General features: G+C 42.7%; 2 protein-coding genes across 2 annotated transcripts in view; both read left to right on the top strand.

Moving 5' to 3' along the window:
• The window catches only part of LOC134457886 (sodium- and chloride-dependent glycine transporter 2-like), a 28,841-nt gene extending 24,620 nt beyond the window's left edge, over positions 1 to 4,221 (top strand). Inside the window, exons 11-13 of the mRNA XM_063209891.1 lie at positions 241 to 341; positions 2,800 to 2,970; positions 3,496 to 4,221. Coding sequence (XP_063065961.1) covers positions 241 to 341; positions 2,800 to 2,970; positions 3,496 to 3,609 — 386 coding nt within the window. The 3' untranslated portion in view covers positions 3,610 to 4,221. The remainder of the gene's footprint in view (positions 1 to 240; positions 342 to 2,799; positions 2,971 to 3,495) is intronic.
• A 743-nt stretch (positions 4,222 to 4,964) lies between these two features.
• The window catches only part of LOC134457887 (sodium- and chloride-dependent GABA transporter ine-like), a 40,590-nt gene continuing 31,158 nt past the window's right edge, over positions 4,965 to 14,396 (top strand). Inside the window, exons 1-3 of the mRNA XM_063209892.1 lie at positions 4,965 to 5,423; positions 10,800 to 11,008; positions 12,139 to 12,273. Of these exons, the coding sequence (XP_063065962.1) occupies positions 10,855 to 11,008; positions 12,139 to 12,273 (289 nt within the window). The 5' untranslated portion in view covers positions 4,965 to 5,423; positions 10,800 to 10,854. The remainder of the gene's footprint in view (positions 5,424 to 10,799; positions 11,009 to 12,138; positions 12,274 to 14,396) is intronic.

The following is a 14,396-nucleotide window of genomic DNA, read 5'->3' as shown; positions in this document are numbered from 1 at the left end:
TTGGCGAATATTTGTGTGCAGAATGTTTGGGGGAAAACACAAATGTGTGTAAGCAATTGAACAAAAAAACAGTTTGCCAAACTCCATTTTGCCTGTTCACCCAGTCTATTTCCACTGGGTCAAGAAAGTATTTAGCTCACAGTTGTGTTTATTTTCCTATAGTGTTTTTGTTTCTGACAAATGTCTCCTCCCGCCATGTAAATAGTGTTTTTATTTCCTGTGTCCTCCTGGAATGTGAAGGTCTTAGGAGGTTTACCAGCATGCTCAGCAAGTCTCTGGGGAAAGCTCCAAACATCTACTTCAAGGTGTGCTGGACGGCCATCACCCCCTTAATGGTTGTGGTGAGTCTAACAGCTATTTTTTCCGTGAAATAATAGTTGAGCCATTTTAAAACAAGTAATCCAACTTACTGTATAACACTTTAGAGTTTGTTCTACTCATAGACCATGCAGATATGCTGACTTACTGCATGTAGGGCCGGGGTATTCAATTAAATGTCAACAAGGGCCAGTTTTTCAAATTCCTCCCAGTAAAGGGGCCGAACTATACGTATGTATTATGGTTGCCGACTGCCAATGAAAAAAATCTGGGACACTTCATTGAAGTGGGGGGTCTGGGGGTCCTCCCCCATAAAGTTTTGCATTTCTTAAATGTAATTTCTTGCATTTTAACGTCCCGTGTCCAGTTTCAGCTCGATACGGAACCCATAATTTTTATCTCTAAAAACGATTCTGTATTTCAAGGGGCTTGTGGGGGGCTAGAACCTTTCTGTCCAAGGGCCACATCTGGCCCCAGGGCCGCCATTTGAATAGTCCTGATGTAAGGTCTACAATGTAGTAGTAGTACCTGCTGTTTATCTACAACCCTAGAAGGGAACTTTAAGTTGACCCAACATTATTTTGTGATGTATAGGGTTTTCACACCTGTTCCCCTTTAAGTGAACCAAACTCAGTCCTCTATAAGTGTACCAAAAAGTGAACCGACAGCAAGAGGACTCAGTTCTGCTTTTGTTCATATTGTGAGTGTATTACAAAAAGAACTGGCTGATCTTTCTGGTCCTGGTAGGCTTTTATGGTGTGTCACTCTTCTTTTTTTATCACACCCGGTCCTCTAGAGCCCTCCTTAAGTGATTACACCTAGACACAAGTTTAACTTGTCAGAATTCATAAGCGAACCGAACTGAGACCACGTCAACCAAGGTCTCAGTACGGTTCACTTCCGAGGGGTCTGGGTACACTTGTTTGGAGCGTCCACATATGCGGCAAAAATGCTGAGTCACCACTCTGAGTTTGCTTAGGCGGCTGAAAGAGACCAGGTGTGAAAACGCTGGTAGATACACAATAGTAGGAAGAGGCTTTATTCTGATTTTACAGTTTTTTCCCGGGTTTTACTACACTCATGGGTACAGGGCACAGGGTGGGGGTGTGGGGGGCGAACTCGGGGAATTATGGCATAGGGTCCATGTCCATACAGTATTCAGCTGATCCATTTCAGTTGATCCAACATTCTTTTGCGGTGTAGTCAGGGCCGCTTACAGCTTCGGCTGGGCCCAGGACAAAGTTGTGTGAGCAGGGCCGGATTAAGATGGCCTGGGGCCCCTAGGCTACAGGTTGCTGTGGGCCCCCCCGGAGAGCAAATTTCACAACAAATTTACATAGACAGTGTCATAATTACGTGCTAGTAATTAAGGATAACATGTCTACTCAACATGAGAGATTAATTTTTCATTTGGCATCCCTAGGTGTAGATGCCCTCAGTAGAAATAGGCTTTACTCAAAAGTTTTTTGTTTTTTTTAATCTCTCACTAGTCATAGGCACTGGGTAGGCTTGCTGACATCAGGGAGGGGGGGGTCTGTTGTCAGGGTGACAGGGAGAGGTGGCCCCATAGAGCTCTTCAGCGTTGACGTCAACTTGTATGCGGCGTTTGGACTACTGGTTCCATGGCGATTTTTTACATTGCAAAACGCCATAGAGATTCAGGTTTGGCAAAAATATAAGTTGCACGCCAACAACGAACATTAGCGTGTCCCCGCATCCCTTTCTCATTAGTGGAACGGATCGTATCATCATGTTGGTGTATTCACATGTTAAATCATGATGATTTTAATTCAATATTGCTAACCCCTTTCTGATCATTAAAACTTCCGAACTACATACTTTCCTTTGGTTGCCATGGGTACAACCCTCCGCACGTACATGCCGGCGCCGCTTCTGTAGTCGCCAAAAGTTTCCGGGTTTAGCATATGGACGCAACATCGTATTTATGTCGAAGTTTGACACAAAATGATCAACCATGTCATACCTACAGCCTATTTTTAACACCCTCGACAGTTTGCGGGGGTTCGCTAAGCGCGTGCTTGCACTCGGAGCTTATTAGAAACTGGCCCCTATTCATTCCCAATGCAAGCCGGAAGCCGATAGGAACCAGGAAGTCCTTAAATGCTAACATGAAAGACTACAATCTACTACATGCTTCCGCGTTACTGAAGAACTCTATTCCTATAGATTTGATGGAATGGTGGGAGGGGCTTTCAGAGGGGCTTTCAATTAGGTTAGTCTGTTTTATATTATACATAATTATACATATTATACGTAATATCCTCCATAACCCCAAATACAACAGAGGACTAACGAGTTAGTGTGTACATGAACATCACATGAAGATCACATGAAAACATTGTATTTATTCTACAACATATATGTGTTTTTGGACAGTAATGCCTGCCTGTGTTTATGCAAGCATTAATGCTTGTTTGTTTGTGTGTGTGTGCGTGTGTGTGCGTGTGTGTGTATTTGTAGGTAATATTAGTCACGAGCATAGTGCAGCACACGCCTCCTCGCTATGGGAAGACCTATCAGTTCCCTGATTGGTCAAAAGCTGTGGGCTGGATGTTGACTATGGCCTCTATAATCTGCATCCCCATTGGAGCAGCTCACGACCTCTACTCCAGGAAGGGCTCACTCATGGAGGTAATCATATAATGTAATGTAATGTAATGTAATCAGGGCTCTAAATTAACACCAGCCAACCGGTCAAATGGTGGTGAAATTTCAGTTTGGCTGGTAGAAAAGAGCAACGTATTAGCCAATGTGACCCATTAGTGAGTGTGTGTTACGATTAATATCTACCAGCCATTTTGGCAGGTGGAGAAAAAAGTTAATTTAGGGCCCTGAATGTAATGTAATAATATAATATAATTGTCATTCAAACTGCCTCTGTACGGCCCTACCGTGGCTCTAACGGTTGGATTCCGGCCCGGGTCATTTGCCAATCCCTCCCCGTGTCTCTCTCTCTCCCTCTCCCCTCTCATTTCCTGTCTGTCCTTCACTATCCAGAATAAAGGCAAAAAGCAAACAGCAAAAATGAAGTCTGTAACAACAGGCTCCCGTTTCCCTTTTTTAAAAATAGCGTTTCAGGCAGCATGCACTTCATCAGACTTTCTGAGCTCATCCATTTCTCCTTTTTCCGCTGCTCTGCTCTGCTCTTCCCTGTAGCGACTGAGGGCCTCAGTGTCTGCCAGGCTGCTGGTAGACGATGATGACACCGCAGGAGCAGGATGCTCGCAGGAGCAGGAGATCTGCTTATCCAGCACAGCAAAACACGCCTGACGTTCCCATCACATCAGTGGTTCTCAACCTTTTTTGAAAAAACGCCCCCTTGGTCTCATCACAATCCTCCCAACGCCTCCTGACCTCATCATAAGCATGACAACGCTCCCCCCTTAGTATTACAAGATTAAATGGACTAATGCCCCCCAATGGCAACTAAGCTCCACCCCTTTCTCAGCTGTATCCTTCTCATCATGTTTTAGTCCTAAGATAATAAATAAAGGCTTTTTAACGCACTTCCTCATTTTCATTTGGAGTTGCCTGGATTTTCCCTTTTTTGTTGAATTGGACTGACCCCCTTCATCCAAGAGCACCCAACAAATATACTTAAAGAAGAAGATACTGCAACTTTTTTGAGCTACCAGCCATTTTGTGTTTTACACCATGAGACATGTTGGCTTGTCCACTTTTTGGAGGGCTTGTACATGACCTTGTTTCGAATATGCACATCCTCCTTGGAAGGATTTCCCATTCCATATCAGCTCTAGGCTACCAGATAACCTTCAAGGCCCCTAGACAGAGGGCCCTTCTCAAAACCTAGGACAGTGCACTTCCAAGAGTGTATCAGCCTAATTAGTCACACCCAGTGATTGGATACTCTTTATTAGTCACACTCAGTGATTGAATGTTCCGTAGAGTTCACCAAAGAGTATCCACTTACTGGGCGTGACTAATTAGGCTGATACACTTGGAAGTGCATTGTCCTAGGTTTTGAGAAGGGCCCACATTCTCAGTGAGGAAGAGGGGGTGGGCTAACAATAGTAGTAATTGTAGTAATATTAGTAGTAATAGTAGTAGCAATTGTAACGACAAGACAATAGTAGCCGTATACAAAGGATAACTGATATCAGGTGCTTTGATGTACTTTTATCTTTTTAAACGTTTACATTTATTTTGTTTTCAGATGCTCTCTGCTAATGATTTTACTTTATTATATTGCTCACTTAGTTTTATTGCTAATTGTGCTATTGTGTTGCAAGATATAGACTAACATGACGCAAATTAACTGTGCCACATCTTACTCAAGCTAAATGTATTATAAGAATACACATATTAAGTAGGCATAGGTTATATTATAATTTATACAATTGATGTGTTTTCTGTGTGCTTTTTTTTGTTTTATTACTTCATGTGATTGTTCAATGTACTTTTTTTTATTCAGGGTGTTTGTTGTTGTTTGTTATGCTTATGTTAGTTATGTCTCTTTGCTCATTGTGTATTTTCTATTGTTTTCTAGAGGATGGAGATGAGGCTCTGTGAGCAATTGAGATGTAATAAATGACTTTGAAACTGGAATAGGCTGTGTGATGGGTATGAAGTAAGCCTACCCTCGTAGCAGGTGTGCACTTCTTCATCTGGAATGGCAGCATGGATGGTAAACAGTGCTCTAAAATCAATAGCGGCCAAACGGGTGGTGAAAACTCTGTTTGGCTGAATGGTAGAGAATGTACACATGTGTGACGAGTAAGATGTAACATCTAGCCTACTAACCAATTTGGCTGGTGGTGGGGAAAAAAGGTCATTTATAGCCCTGATGGTAGCCCTCTTCCTGTCTCTTCCTTCGCTTGATGATTCGGGCTGTCGTTGAAATACGAGTCCATTCAGACAACAGCCAACATAATAACCCCACATTCCAAAGACAAGGCGTGCGTAAAGGAACCCTTCCGTGGATCGCGGTCAGCCCTTTCCCCCACCCAGCCCGTTAGGTTGGAGCACCCTGGCTGACTGATTCCTCGACTTGTTTCCCCCCCAATTCATACAATATACGGGTTTTTTTTAAATCATTAACTCATCGTTTCAGCGGTCCGACTTGGGTAAGTAACGCAGTCACTTGGATAATGTCACATCTATGAAGACAGGCGGTATAGCGGTTTCTAAACGCTATCGTGTAAAACCATCCTCGTTTCATTGTTTATCAAAAGTAGCCGATAAAAAATAAATCAGATGCACTTCTCAATCTGATTTAAACTGAGATTTATGCACATGAATAGATGTTCAGAAAATAGCGTTTACGTTCATGCGCGAAAAGTTGCAGATACTCTATGTGCAATACATTAAACCACGTTTTTTTTAAATGCACCGTGCAAATCTCACAAGCATCGCTTATTACATTAAATCAGTGCTTAAAAGTCGCGCCATTGAGCCAGCCCGAAAAGTTGTCAAAAATCCGTGTGTGCCTTCTAGATTTAGGCTATCCCATAGGCTACTATCCTGGTGACATCCTTGTATACTTGGGTAAACTGAAGTCATTAGGCCTAATAGTCATCACTATTCGTGTAGACTAGCCTACATGTGATACTCTAGACATATAGGCAATACATTTCGTTGGGATATTGTTAATTGGCCTGAATTGAGTGGCAGTTGTCGGGTAGATTCCGCTGCACCCAAATAGCCTACCACCACATTTCGCAACTTCCTTTCTCCTGCATGTCTGGCAGTTGTGGATTCCAAGAAAAGAGGAAAGCGCCTGTCTTTGATTATAACAAAGCTCTATTGACTAGCTCCAGTTCTAAACATTGGTTGTGGTTTACTAACTGAACTTGGTCTTCATTGTACCAGTAGGCGAATTTGCAGCCCCGCCCACAGACTATGTGTGGCTACATTATCCGAGAGAGAGAGAGAGAGAGCGCTTGTATTTGACACATAGCCTAGGCCTACATATTACATGAAGTGAAATGATGAAGGGGTCATCAGCTCTGCATGCAAATAAATCATTAAATAAATAAATAAATATAAGTAATAAAACGAAGGGTTGTTAAAATGTGCAGTTGTTAGCAGTCTAACTGCCTGAGTTCTGTGTGCTGAGTGCTCAGTCATCTGCACGAGTTGATCAGGGTGAAGAAGTTGGTGTTAGGGGTGTGAGGCATTCTGCATGATTTTTTTGGCCCTAGCTCCCACCCTCTTGGTATACATAGGCTACTATATGCTACAGTAGGGATGCCTTATCGATCAACTTACGATTATTTGGTAAGCAGCGTTTCCCCCCCGAAATCTCAATGTTTCTAAAAAAAAAACCCCTACTAAATCTAACAATTAAAATTTAAAAATGAGATAAAGGACTACATTTAAATTAATCCTATTTAAATTCTTTCATCCAAAGGTGATTTAAATATTCCCACTATTCACACACACTCTTCATATGCCAATATTTCACCTGGGTCTCTTGTCAGTTCAATTGGCGATAAATTGCGATTTATATTTTTTAATCAATTAACACATTAATCGATCAAAGTCTATTGGTTAATCGTTTTCATCCCTAGTATAGGCCTATGCCTCATGTTGAGTTCTGCAGAGCGCACCACTCTCTGCTGGACATTCTGGTCACGTGCTGTGTAGCTCCCAAACCAGGCCGTAATGCCTTGTTCACAAATCAGTAGCGACCAACGCGAATGGAGCGACGGAAGTCATTATTTTGCCGTGTACAGACCAAGAGCGAACGGAGCGAATGAAGCGACGGAAGTCATTATTTCTCTATGGAGGGCACGCGACCTGCGCTACCAAAGCGAATTCGCCAGGAGCGAAGCTTCTTGCGCGACCAGAGCGAATTTTGAAGATTAAACTAAATCTAATCGCATGCGAATTCGCTCTGACGCTGTTCGGCGAAAACCAATCGGAACGTTCATATCTCCGAATATCCCAGGCTGTCAAGCCAGAGCCGTTATGTGATTAGCTGAACCAAACATGTCAATGCTGCGTCTCGAGCGAATACAGCGAATTCAAGGCGAAACTTCTTCTGCTACCACTACCAAGCAGCGTAGTTCGCTCTTGATCTGGACACGGCATTTCTCTATGGAGGGTGCGCGACCAGCGCTACCAGAGCGAAGTCGCCAGGGGTGAAGCGAACTGAGCGAATTGTACAGATAAAAAGTCAGCTAATATTATGGTAATGACTCGAGCTATGATGCGGTTCGACGAAAACCAATTGGAATGTTCACATCTCCGAATGGCCCAGGCTGTCAAGCCAGAGCTGTTATGTGATTAGCTAAATGAAACATGTCAATGTCGCGTCCAGAATGAATACAGCGAATTCAAGGCGAAACTTTGTCTGCTACCTCCGCCACCAGGCAGCGTAGTTCGCTCTTGGTCTGAACGCGGCAAAACTTCGTCTGCTACCTCCGCTACCAGGCAGCATTCTTCGTAGGTCTGAACGCGGCAAAACTTCGTCTGCACCTCCGCTACCAAGGAGCGTAGTTCGCTCTTGGTCTGAACGCGGCATAATACAGCCTGTTAATAGGCCTAGTACACTCTCCACCACTGAGGAATAGAAAGTGGTCAGGATGGAAAAGGAGAGCGAGAAAGTAGCCTACAGACGCTGCCTGGACGCTGCCAGGTACTTAACTGGAGACCCTCTCCACAGGCTCCCCACTGATGGTAAGTGGTGTGTACTGTAGGCTAAGTCCTGCTCTGCACCTTCCTGAAGTCTTCCGCCATTTCCCTCATCTTGCTGACACCCAGGGCCAGGTTGTGGGACTGGAGAGAGAGAGAGAGAGAGAGAAAGATTACTGTATCTATCAGACTGCTCTCAAATTCAAAATAGAACTACACTCTGTTCAGAAAGGAGAAGGACTTATTTGATCAATGGGCATAATATTATGTATAATATATTGATTTAAGTAAAATAATGCTATTGTACTACTGTATTCTCTACTTCTTTCTACTCTACTCTACTCTACTCTACTCTACTCTACTCTACTCTACTCTCTCTGCTAGGGTGTGATACAGTAGGAACCCAGAGTTTGGTGCCACCCCCATGCTGCAATACTCCACTCGTACTAAATGTATTATCTCTATTCTACTCTACTTTACTCTACTCTACATCACTCAACTCTACATTGCTCTACTCTACTCTACTATCTGCCAGTGTGCGACACAGTAGGAACCCAGAGTTTGGTGCCACCCCCATACTGTGATACTCCACTCAGTCATGCTAACTGAAGTATCTCTATTCTACTCACTTCTTCTCTAATCTTTTTTGCTCTACTCTTCTCTGCTCTACTATCTGCCAGCGTGTGACACAGTGTAGTATGGACCACTCATACTAAATATATTATCTCTTTTCTACTCTACTTTATTCTACTCCACTCTACTCAACAACACTCTACTGTTGCGCCTGGCTCATTACCGGCGCAACATAAAAGAGGCACACAAAGATTTACCGTTTTCAAGTTTATTTTAAATAACAGAAATAGGGTCAAAATAATGTCTAGGGGTATGTGTGGATGCATGTGGGTCAAATGTAAGTAAGTATGAAATAGTGTAGCGTGGTGTGCGCAAAAGTGTGTCTGGTCAAAATGTGAGAGAGGAGCAAAGCTGCCATGAAGAAGGGGAGGCATCCTTATATACCTGCACCAATTAAAGGGTTTATGAAACGAAAACAAAGTAAAGGAATTTGACCATTTCCAGGACAGATTCTGAAAGTTCTAAGCCTTGTGAATAAAATGGCATATTGTCTGGGTGCTATTTTGTCCTAAAAGTCATGTTAAAACGTTCCCAAAAAGTGCTATGTTTACTTTTTTTGGTGACATGCAAATTTTATGCAAATGATATGCGTGACATAGAAGGAGTGAGTTCACCTCATTCCACCTTGTTCAGATCAATGGCGGCTAGTACCAAAACAAAGCGCAGTGTCAAGCAGTGTGTTGCTGGAGGGCCGAACGGTGCCAGCTGCAAAAATGGCTGCTAGGGCTCTGTGGATCCAATGTGTGGTTTTGAAGCAAGCTTCACCACAAATGTGGAGATTGTGGGCATGGTTGGACTGAAGGGAATGCTATTGCCTCAAGCAGTTCCAACAATTGACATCGCTGGCGTGCAGACTGAAACTGCCCCTGTAACTGCTCGGGCACGAAGACAGGTGAGTGCACTGCTTTGCTTTAGGCTACTCGTTTTACCTTGTCCATCTGCTTTGTATGTTGTTTTCAGGAAAGGGTAATGCACATTACATGCCAAACCGATGCGAATGCTCTCGGAATATGCACTTTTTGTTGATTGCCATTCAACTGGTCAATAAATTGGTATTGGGAGGATATCCGCGCATCAGCGTGGTGCTCTCGGTCGAGGACAGCCAACTCACAGACTGGGCTACTGCTTAGCGAATAAACGGAGATGCACATAGCGTAGGCCTACTTTTAAACGTTGATTGTTTGTTTTTAGTATTGTGGTGCACGTGTGGCTGACGTTTGGACACACCTCGTCCTCAGAGTCAGGCTGAGGGACACGCGACGCCTGTGACTTTGAGCACAAAAAATAATAATAATGATGAACGCTAAAAATATGCTGAGGACTCAGGCTATCTAGGGTATTTTTCCAACAGCCTAATACCTCCGTTTTTTCTCTAGTTGATGATATTTTTGCATGTAACCTACATGCATTTCAATCACACTATATCGCGCAATTGAATCAAAATGCCCCCCATTTGTCAACAAACACACACGCCATGTCATCTTTGGGTCATGGCAAAGCGCCCTTAGCAACCGTAACCATAAACAAAACGAACTGTCAGGCTATGTCAACAATCGTCACTTCGCCTGTCAGACATGTCACTTTCTGCAGATGTATCAGTGCCTCTGAAATAGATTTGTGCTGCTGTTTTTTTTTCTCATGAGGTTGGATGTGTGGTTTTTCGACACGCTGATGTTTGTATCAGAATTTTGGTTCCTTTATAAAATGTGGGTCCATCAAATGTGTGTTGTTTTCTCAGATCGCCATACTAGCAAACCAGGGACTCTCCTCTATGTCACACCAAATTTCACAGAATTCACACTTTGAGTTGCCATTTTCACAAGTTCCTCCGGGATGATTGGGTTCAAAGTCTCATCGATGCTATCAGAAAAATCAAGTCTTTAATGGGAATGACCGTTTGTTTTCGTTTCATAAACACTTTAAGGTGCAGACAGTTAGTCCAATTAACCCAGCCTCACTCAATTGAACAAGCCAGGTGGACCTCATCTCGCCATCATGAGCCCAAGCAGCCTGTAGGTGAAACAGAGGGGCGTAACACTACTCTACATTGCTCTACTCTTCTCTACTCTACTATCTGCCAGTGTGTGACACAGTAGAACCCCAGAGTTTGGTGCCACCCCCATACTGCGATACTCTACTCAGTCATGCTAACTGAAGTATCTCTATTCTACTGTACTCAATTCTTCTCGTATCTATTTTGCTCTACTCTACTCCGCTCTACTATCTGCCAGTGTGTGCCACAGTACGACCCCAGAGTTCGGTGCCACCCCCTGACGCCCTGCTGCTATGGACCTCTCCGGCGCCTCCAAGCCCGCCCCTGGGCAGCAGCAGAGAGACAGCTGGGAGCGCCCAAGCCACTTTATTCTGACTGCCCTCGGCTACGCGGTGAACGTTGGGACCTTTGTTATTTATCCTACCATGTTCTTCTATGGTGGCGGAGGTGAGATGACACAAATGAAGGGGAAACTTTTTTTTTTAACACATTTACTCTCAAAAACACATACGTTTCTTTAACACATTTACTCTCAAAAACACATACATGGTAGGAGAAGTGGGAAGGGGGTCTCAGTCAGTTAGCCTAGTCTGGAAACTTCCATGTACAACCTGGAGTGCGTGACATGGATAGAATATTATTATTATTGTTATAATTATTACATTGTATATACTATTAACATCATCATCAACATCATCATCATTATTATTACTATTATTATTATTACTATTATTATTATTTTTATTATTTTAAGAATGTGTCAAAATTAACATTTAACATATTCTTTAAGTACAGAGTATAGCCTTAAATGTGCACTGCTGTTTAAACACGCACAGCAAGGTATCACAAACTCACTTGAATAGAGTATTGGAGCCCGTCATGGTTGGGCTTCCTGAGCATGTTGGTATTCAGCTAGAGATTGGATTACACCGAAATGTTTTACTTGTTAGCAATAATTCATTCATTTTCGCGATACGCATATCGCCATTCTTGATATCGCAATAGTTATACATTTTCTGTATATTGTGCAGCCCTACATGTTATCTAAAATGTTTTGGTATCCTAAAGCTGTAATAGCAGCAAAAGGTGGACCCACATCATATCGACCCCTATGGGCTAGGAATGGGATGGCACTGACGTTAATATGCGTGTCAAGGCAGGTTAGCGAATACTATTGGCAATATAGGGTACATCCCAATATGTGACCTTGCCTCCTCCACTTGTGCTTGTCTCCTCGTCCCGCCTCCTGGCCCCTCCTCCGTGGAGAAAACGATAAAGTTTCCCAGCTGTCAGCCTCGCCACAACAACTTTTGAGGGACTGTTTTTCATTCACCATCCCAATTGCAAATGAGAAAAATACCTTGCAATTGAGCTTTTGCAAGATATTGAAATATAATGCTGTTGTCAGTGATGTCATCATGACGAGAAGCAAGTGGAGGAGGCAAGTGGAGGAGGCAAGGTCGCATATTAAAATGCACTCTGTGTGTGTGTGTGTGTGTGTGTGTGTGTGTGTGTGTGTGTGTGTGTGTGTGTTTGTGTGTGTGTGTGTGTGTGTGTGTGTTTGTTGTGTTCCCCAGCTGACTATTTCATCCCCTACCTCATTACCATGGTTCTGTTTACCATGCCGATGGTGTATCTGGAGTTTTCCATTGGCCAGCTGACCCAGAGAGGGCCTGTGCAGGCATTCACCCAGCTCTGCCCCCTGCTCAAAGGTAGGCACTCCCCAGTCACCCAGCTCTGCCCCCTGCTCAAAGGTAGGCACTCCCCAGTCACCCAGCTCTGCCCCCTGCTCAAAGGTAGGCACTCCCCATCCACTACCTTGACACCCGTCATATGATATAATATATAATATAATATATAATATACAATATATAGGCCTACTTTGTAATATACATACACACTCCCCATTCACTACCTTGACACCTGTCATATGATATATAATATATAATATAATGTATAATATACAATATATAGGCCTACATAGGGGTGGGCGATATGGCAAAATTGTTGTATCGCGATTTTTTAACATGAAATCACGATATCGATTTTTTATCACGATCTTCCATCCAAAAAATAAAAACAACAAAAAACAACTTTCATATACTTGCAATTTGTAATTTGCAGTCAATACAATGTTAACACACTGATGATACTCTCATAAAGTGTACAAGTGGAATACAATAATGTAAAGAATAAAGTGAAGACAACAACACAAGTGAGAAAACGTCACTCTGATACTGATAATAAACATCTTCACTGCAAGACGATCTATACGATTTCTCCACTTTGGCAGATTCGAGACGATATTTTACTCAATATCGCGATTCACGATATAATATCGTCATATCGCCCATACATACACACTCCCCATCCACTACCTTGAAACCTGTCATATAATATATAATATACAATATATAGGCCTACTTTGTAATGTACATACACAGTAAAAAATATTCCTGTGATGTCACAGCAACTTACTGGCTAATAATTGCATTCATTTCAGAGTAGTTTACTCTGGCCATCCTCACAGTTTACTGTGATCTTCCTCACAGTAGTTTACTGTGGCCACACCACAGTAAGTTACTGTCACCCTACCCACACTACCATGATCCCGCCCCTCCATTCATCACCACAACAGAAGTAGTTACCATGTTTTTGTGGCACCTCCCATTCCCCACCACGACCGAGACAACTTTGGCATAGAATCACTCCATCACACTGCTCTCTTGAGTTGATAGTCATAACTATCTACATCTACAGATAGACACAAGTATCTGCACTGTGTACAATATTGCGACTAATTGATATTTGCAGATTCCTAGATTATAGGAAATTTACCTGTGTGCATAGAATATTCTGGGGGAGCATAATGAAACAAAGCTGAATCATCTTAATCATCTAAGCAACACAACAAACAGGATACCTGCTACCATAATACCCTCTAGCAACCAAATAGCTAGCCCGCCAACAAACCAGTCCGCCAGCCAACCAAAAGAGTCAGTTGTCAGCTAGCCAGCCAAAGAGCCCGATAACCAAATAAAACTCAGTTAGTCAGCCAACTAACCAACAAACAAGTCAGAAGTGTAGCTAGCCAGCTAACAAACCAGTCAGCCAGTCAACCAAAGAGTCAGTTGTCAGTTAGCCAGCCAAACAGCCGGCCAACAAACAGCCAGTTGGTCGGTCAGTTAGCTCACTAACCAACAAGCCGGACAGAGAGCCAGCGAACCAGCACTGTGCACTGTCCACACTTCCCTCCTCATTATACTCCATAGATTTCCATACCAAGTTTTTCTATTTTTGTTACAAATCTAATTCTAATTTCCCAAAATGAAACCCCATTGAAAGTCAATGGAATGTTCTGTCTGGCAATTAGAATTAGATTTGTAACAAAAATAGAAAAACTTGGTATGAAAATCTATGGAGTATAATGAAGAGGGAAGTTCGGGTCACCAGATCAAAGAACAAAAAAACTGCTGACAGCTAAGCATCAATGATGTCTGGGCTTTCATAACCCTCATGCAATGCCACTGCCATTGACTTCAATGTTAAACACAGTCAGGTCAGCAGTCTAACCCATGACTGCGGTTTTGAGTAATGCAGTAAAGGCTGAGACTTTTTAAAGCCTCAGGAAGCTTTTAACCTGTGTTTAGAGTTAATTGGTTAATTCAGATGATTAGGTTAATAGCTTGTTTAGACAACCTTTTCATGATATGCTAATTTTGTGAGATATGAATATTGGGTTTTCATGAGCTGTATGCCAAAATCATCAATATTAAGACAAAACAAGACCTGAAATATTTCAGTTGGTGTGCAATGAATCTAAAACATATGAAAG

The sequence above is a fragment of the Engraulis encrasicolus genome, chromosome 11 (assembly GCF_034702125.1).
Source record: "Engraulis encrasicolus isolate BLACKSEA-1 chromosome 11, IST_EnEncr_1.0, whole genome shotgun sequence".
Taxonomy (NCBI): Eukaryota; Metazoa; Chordata; class Actinopteri; order Clupeiformes; family Engraulidae; genus Engraulis; species Engraulis encrasicolus.
The sequence above is the reverse complement of the archived record's forward strand: the minus strand, read 5'-3'. Positions and strand labels throughout refer to the sequence as shown.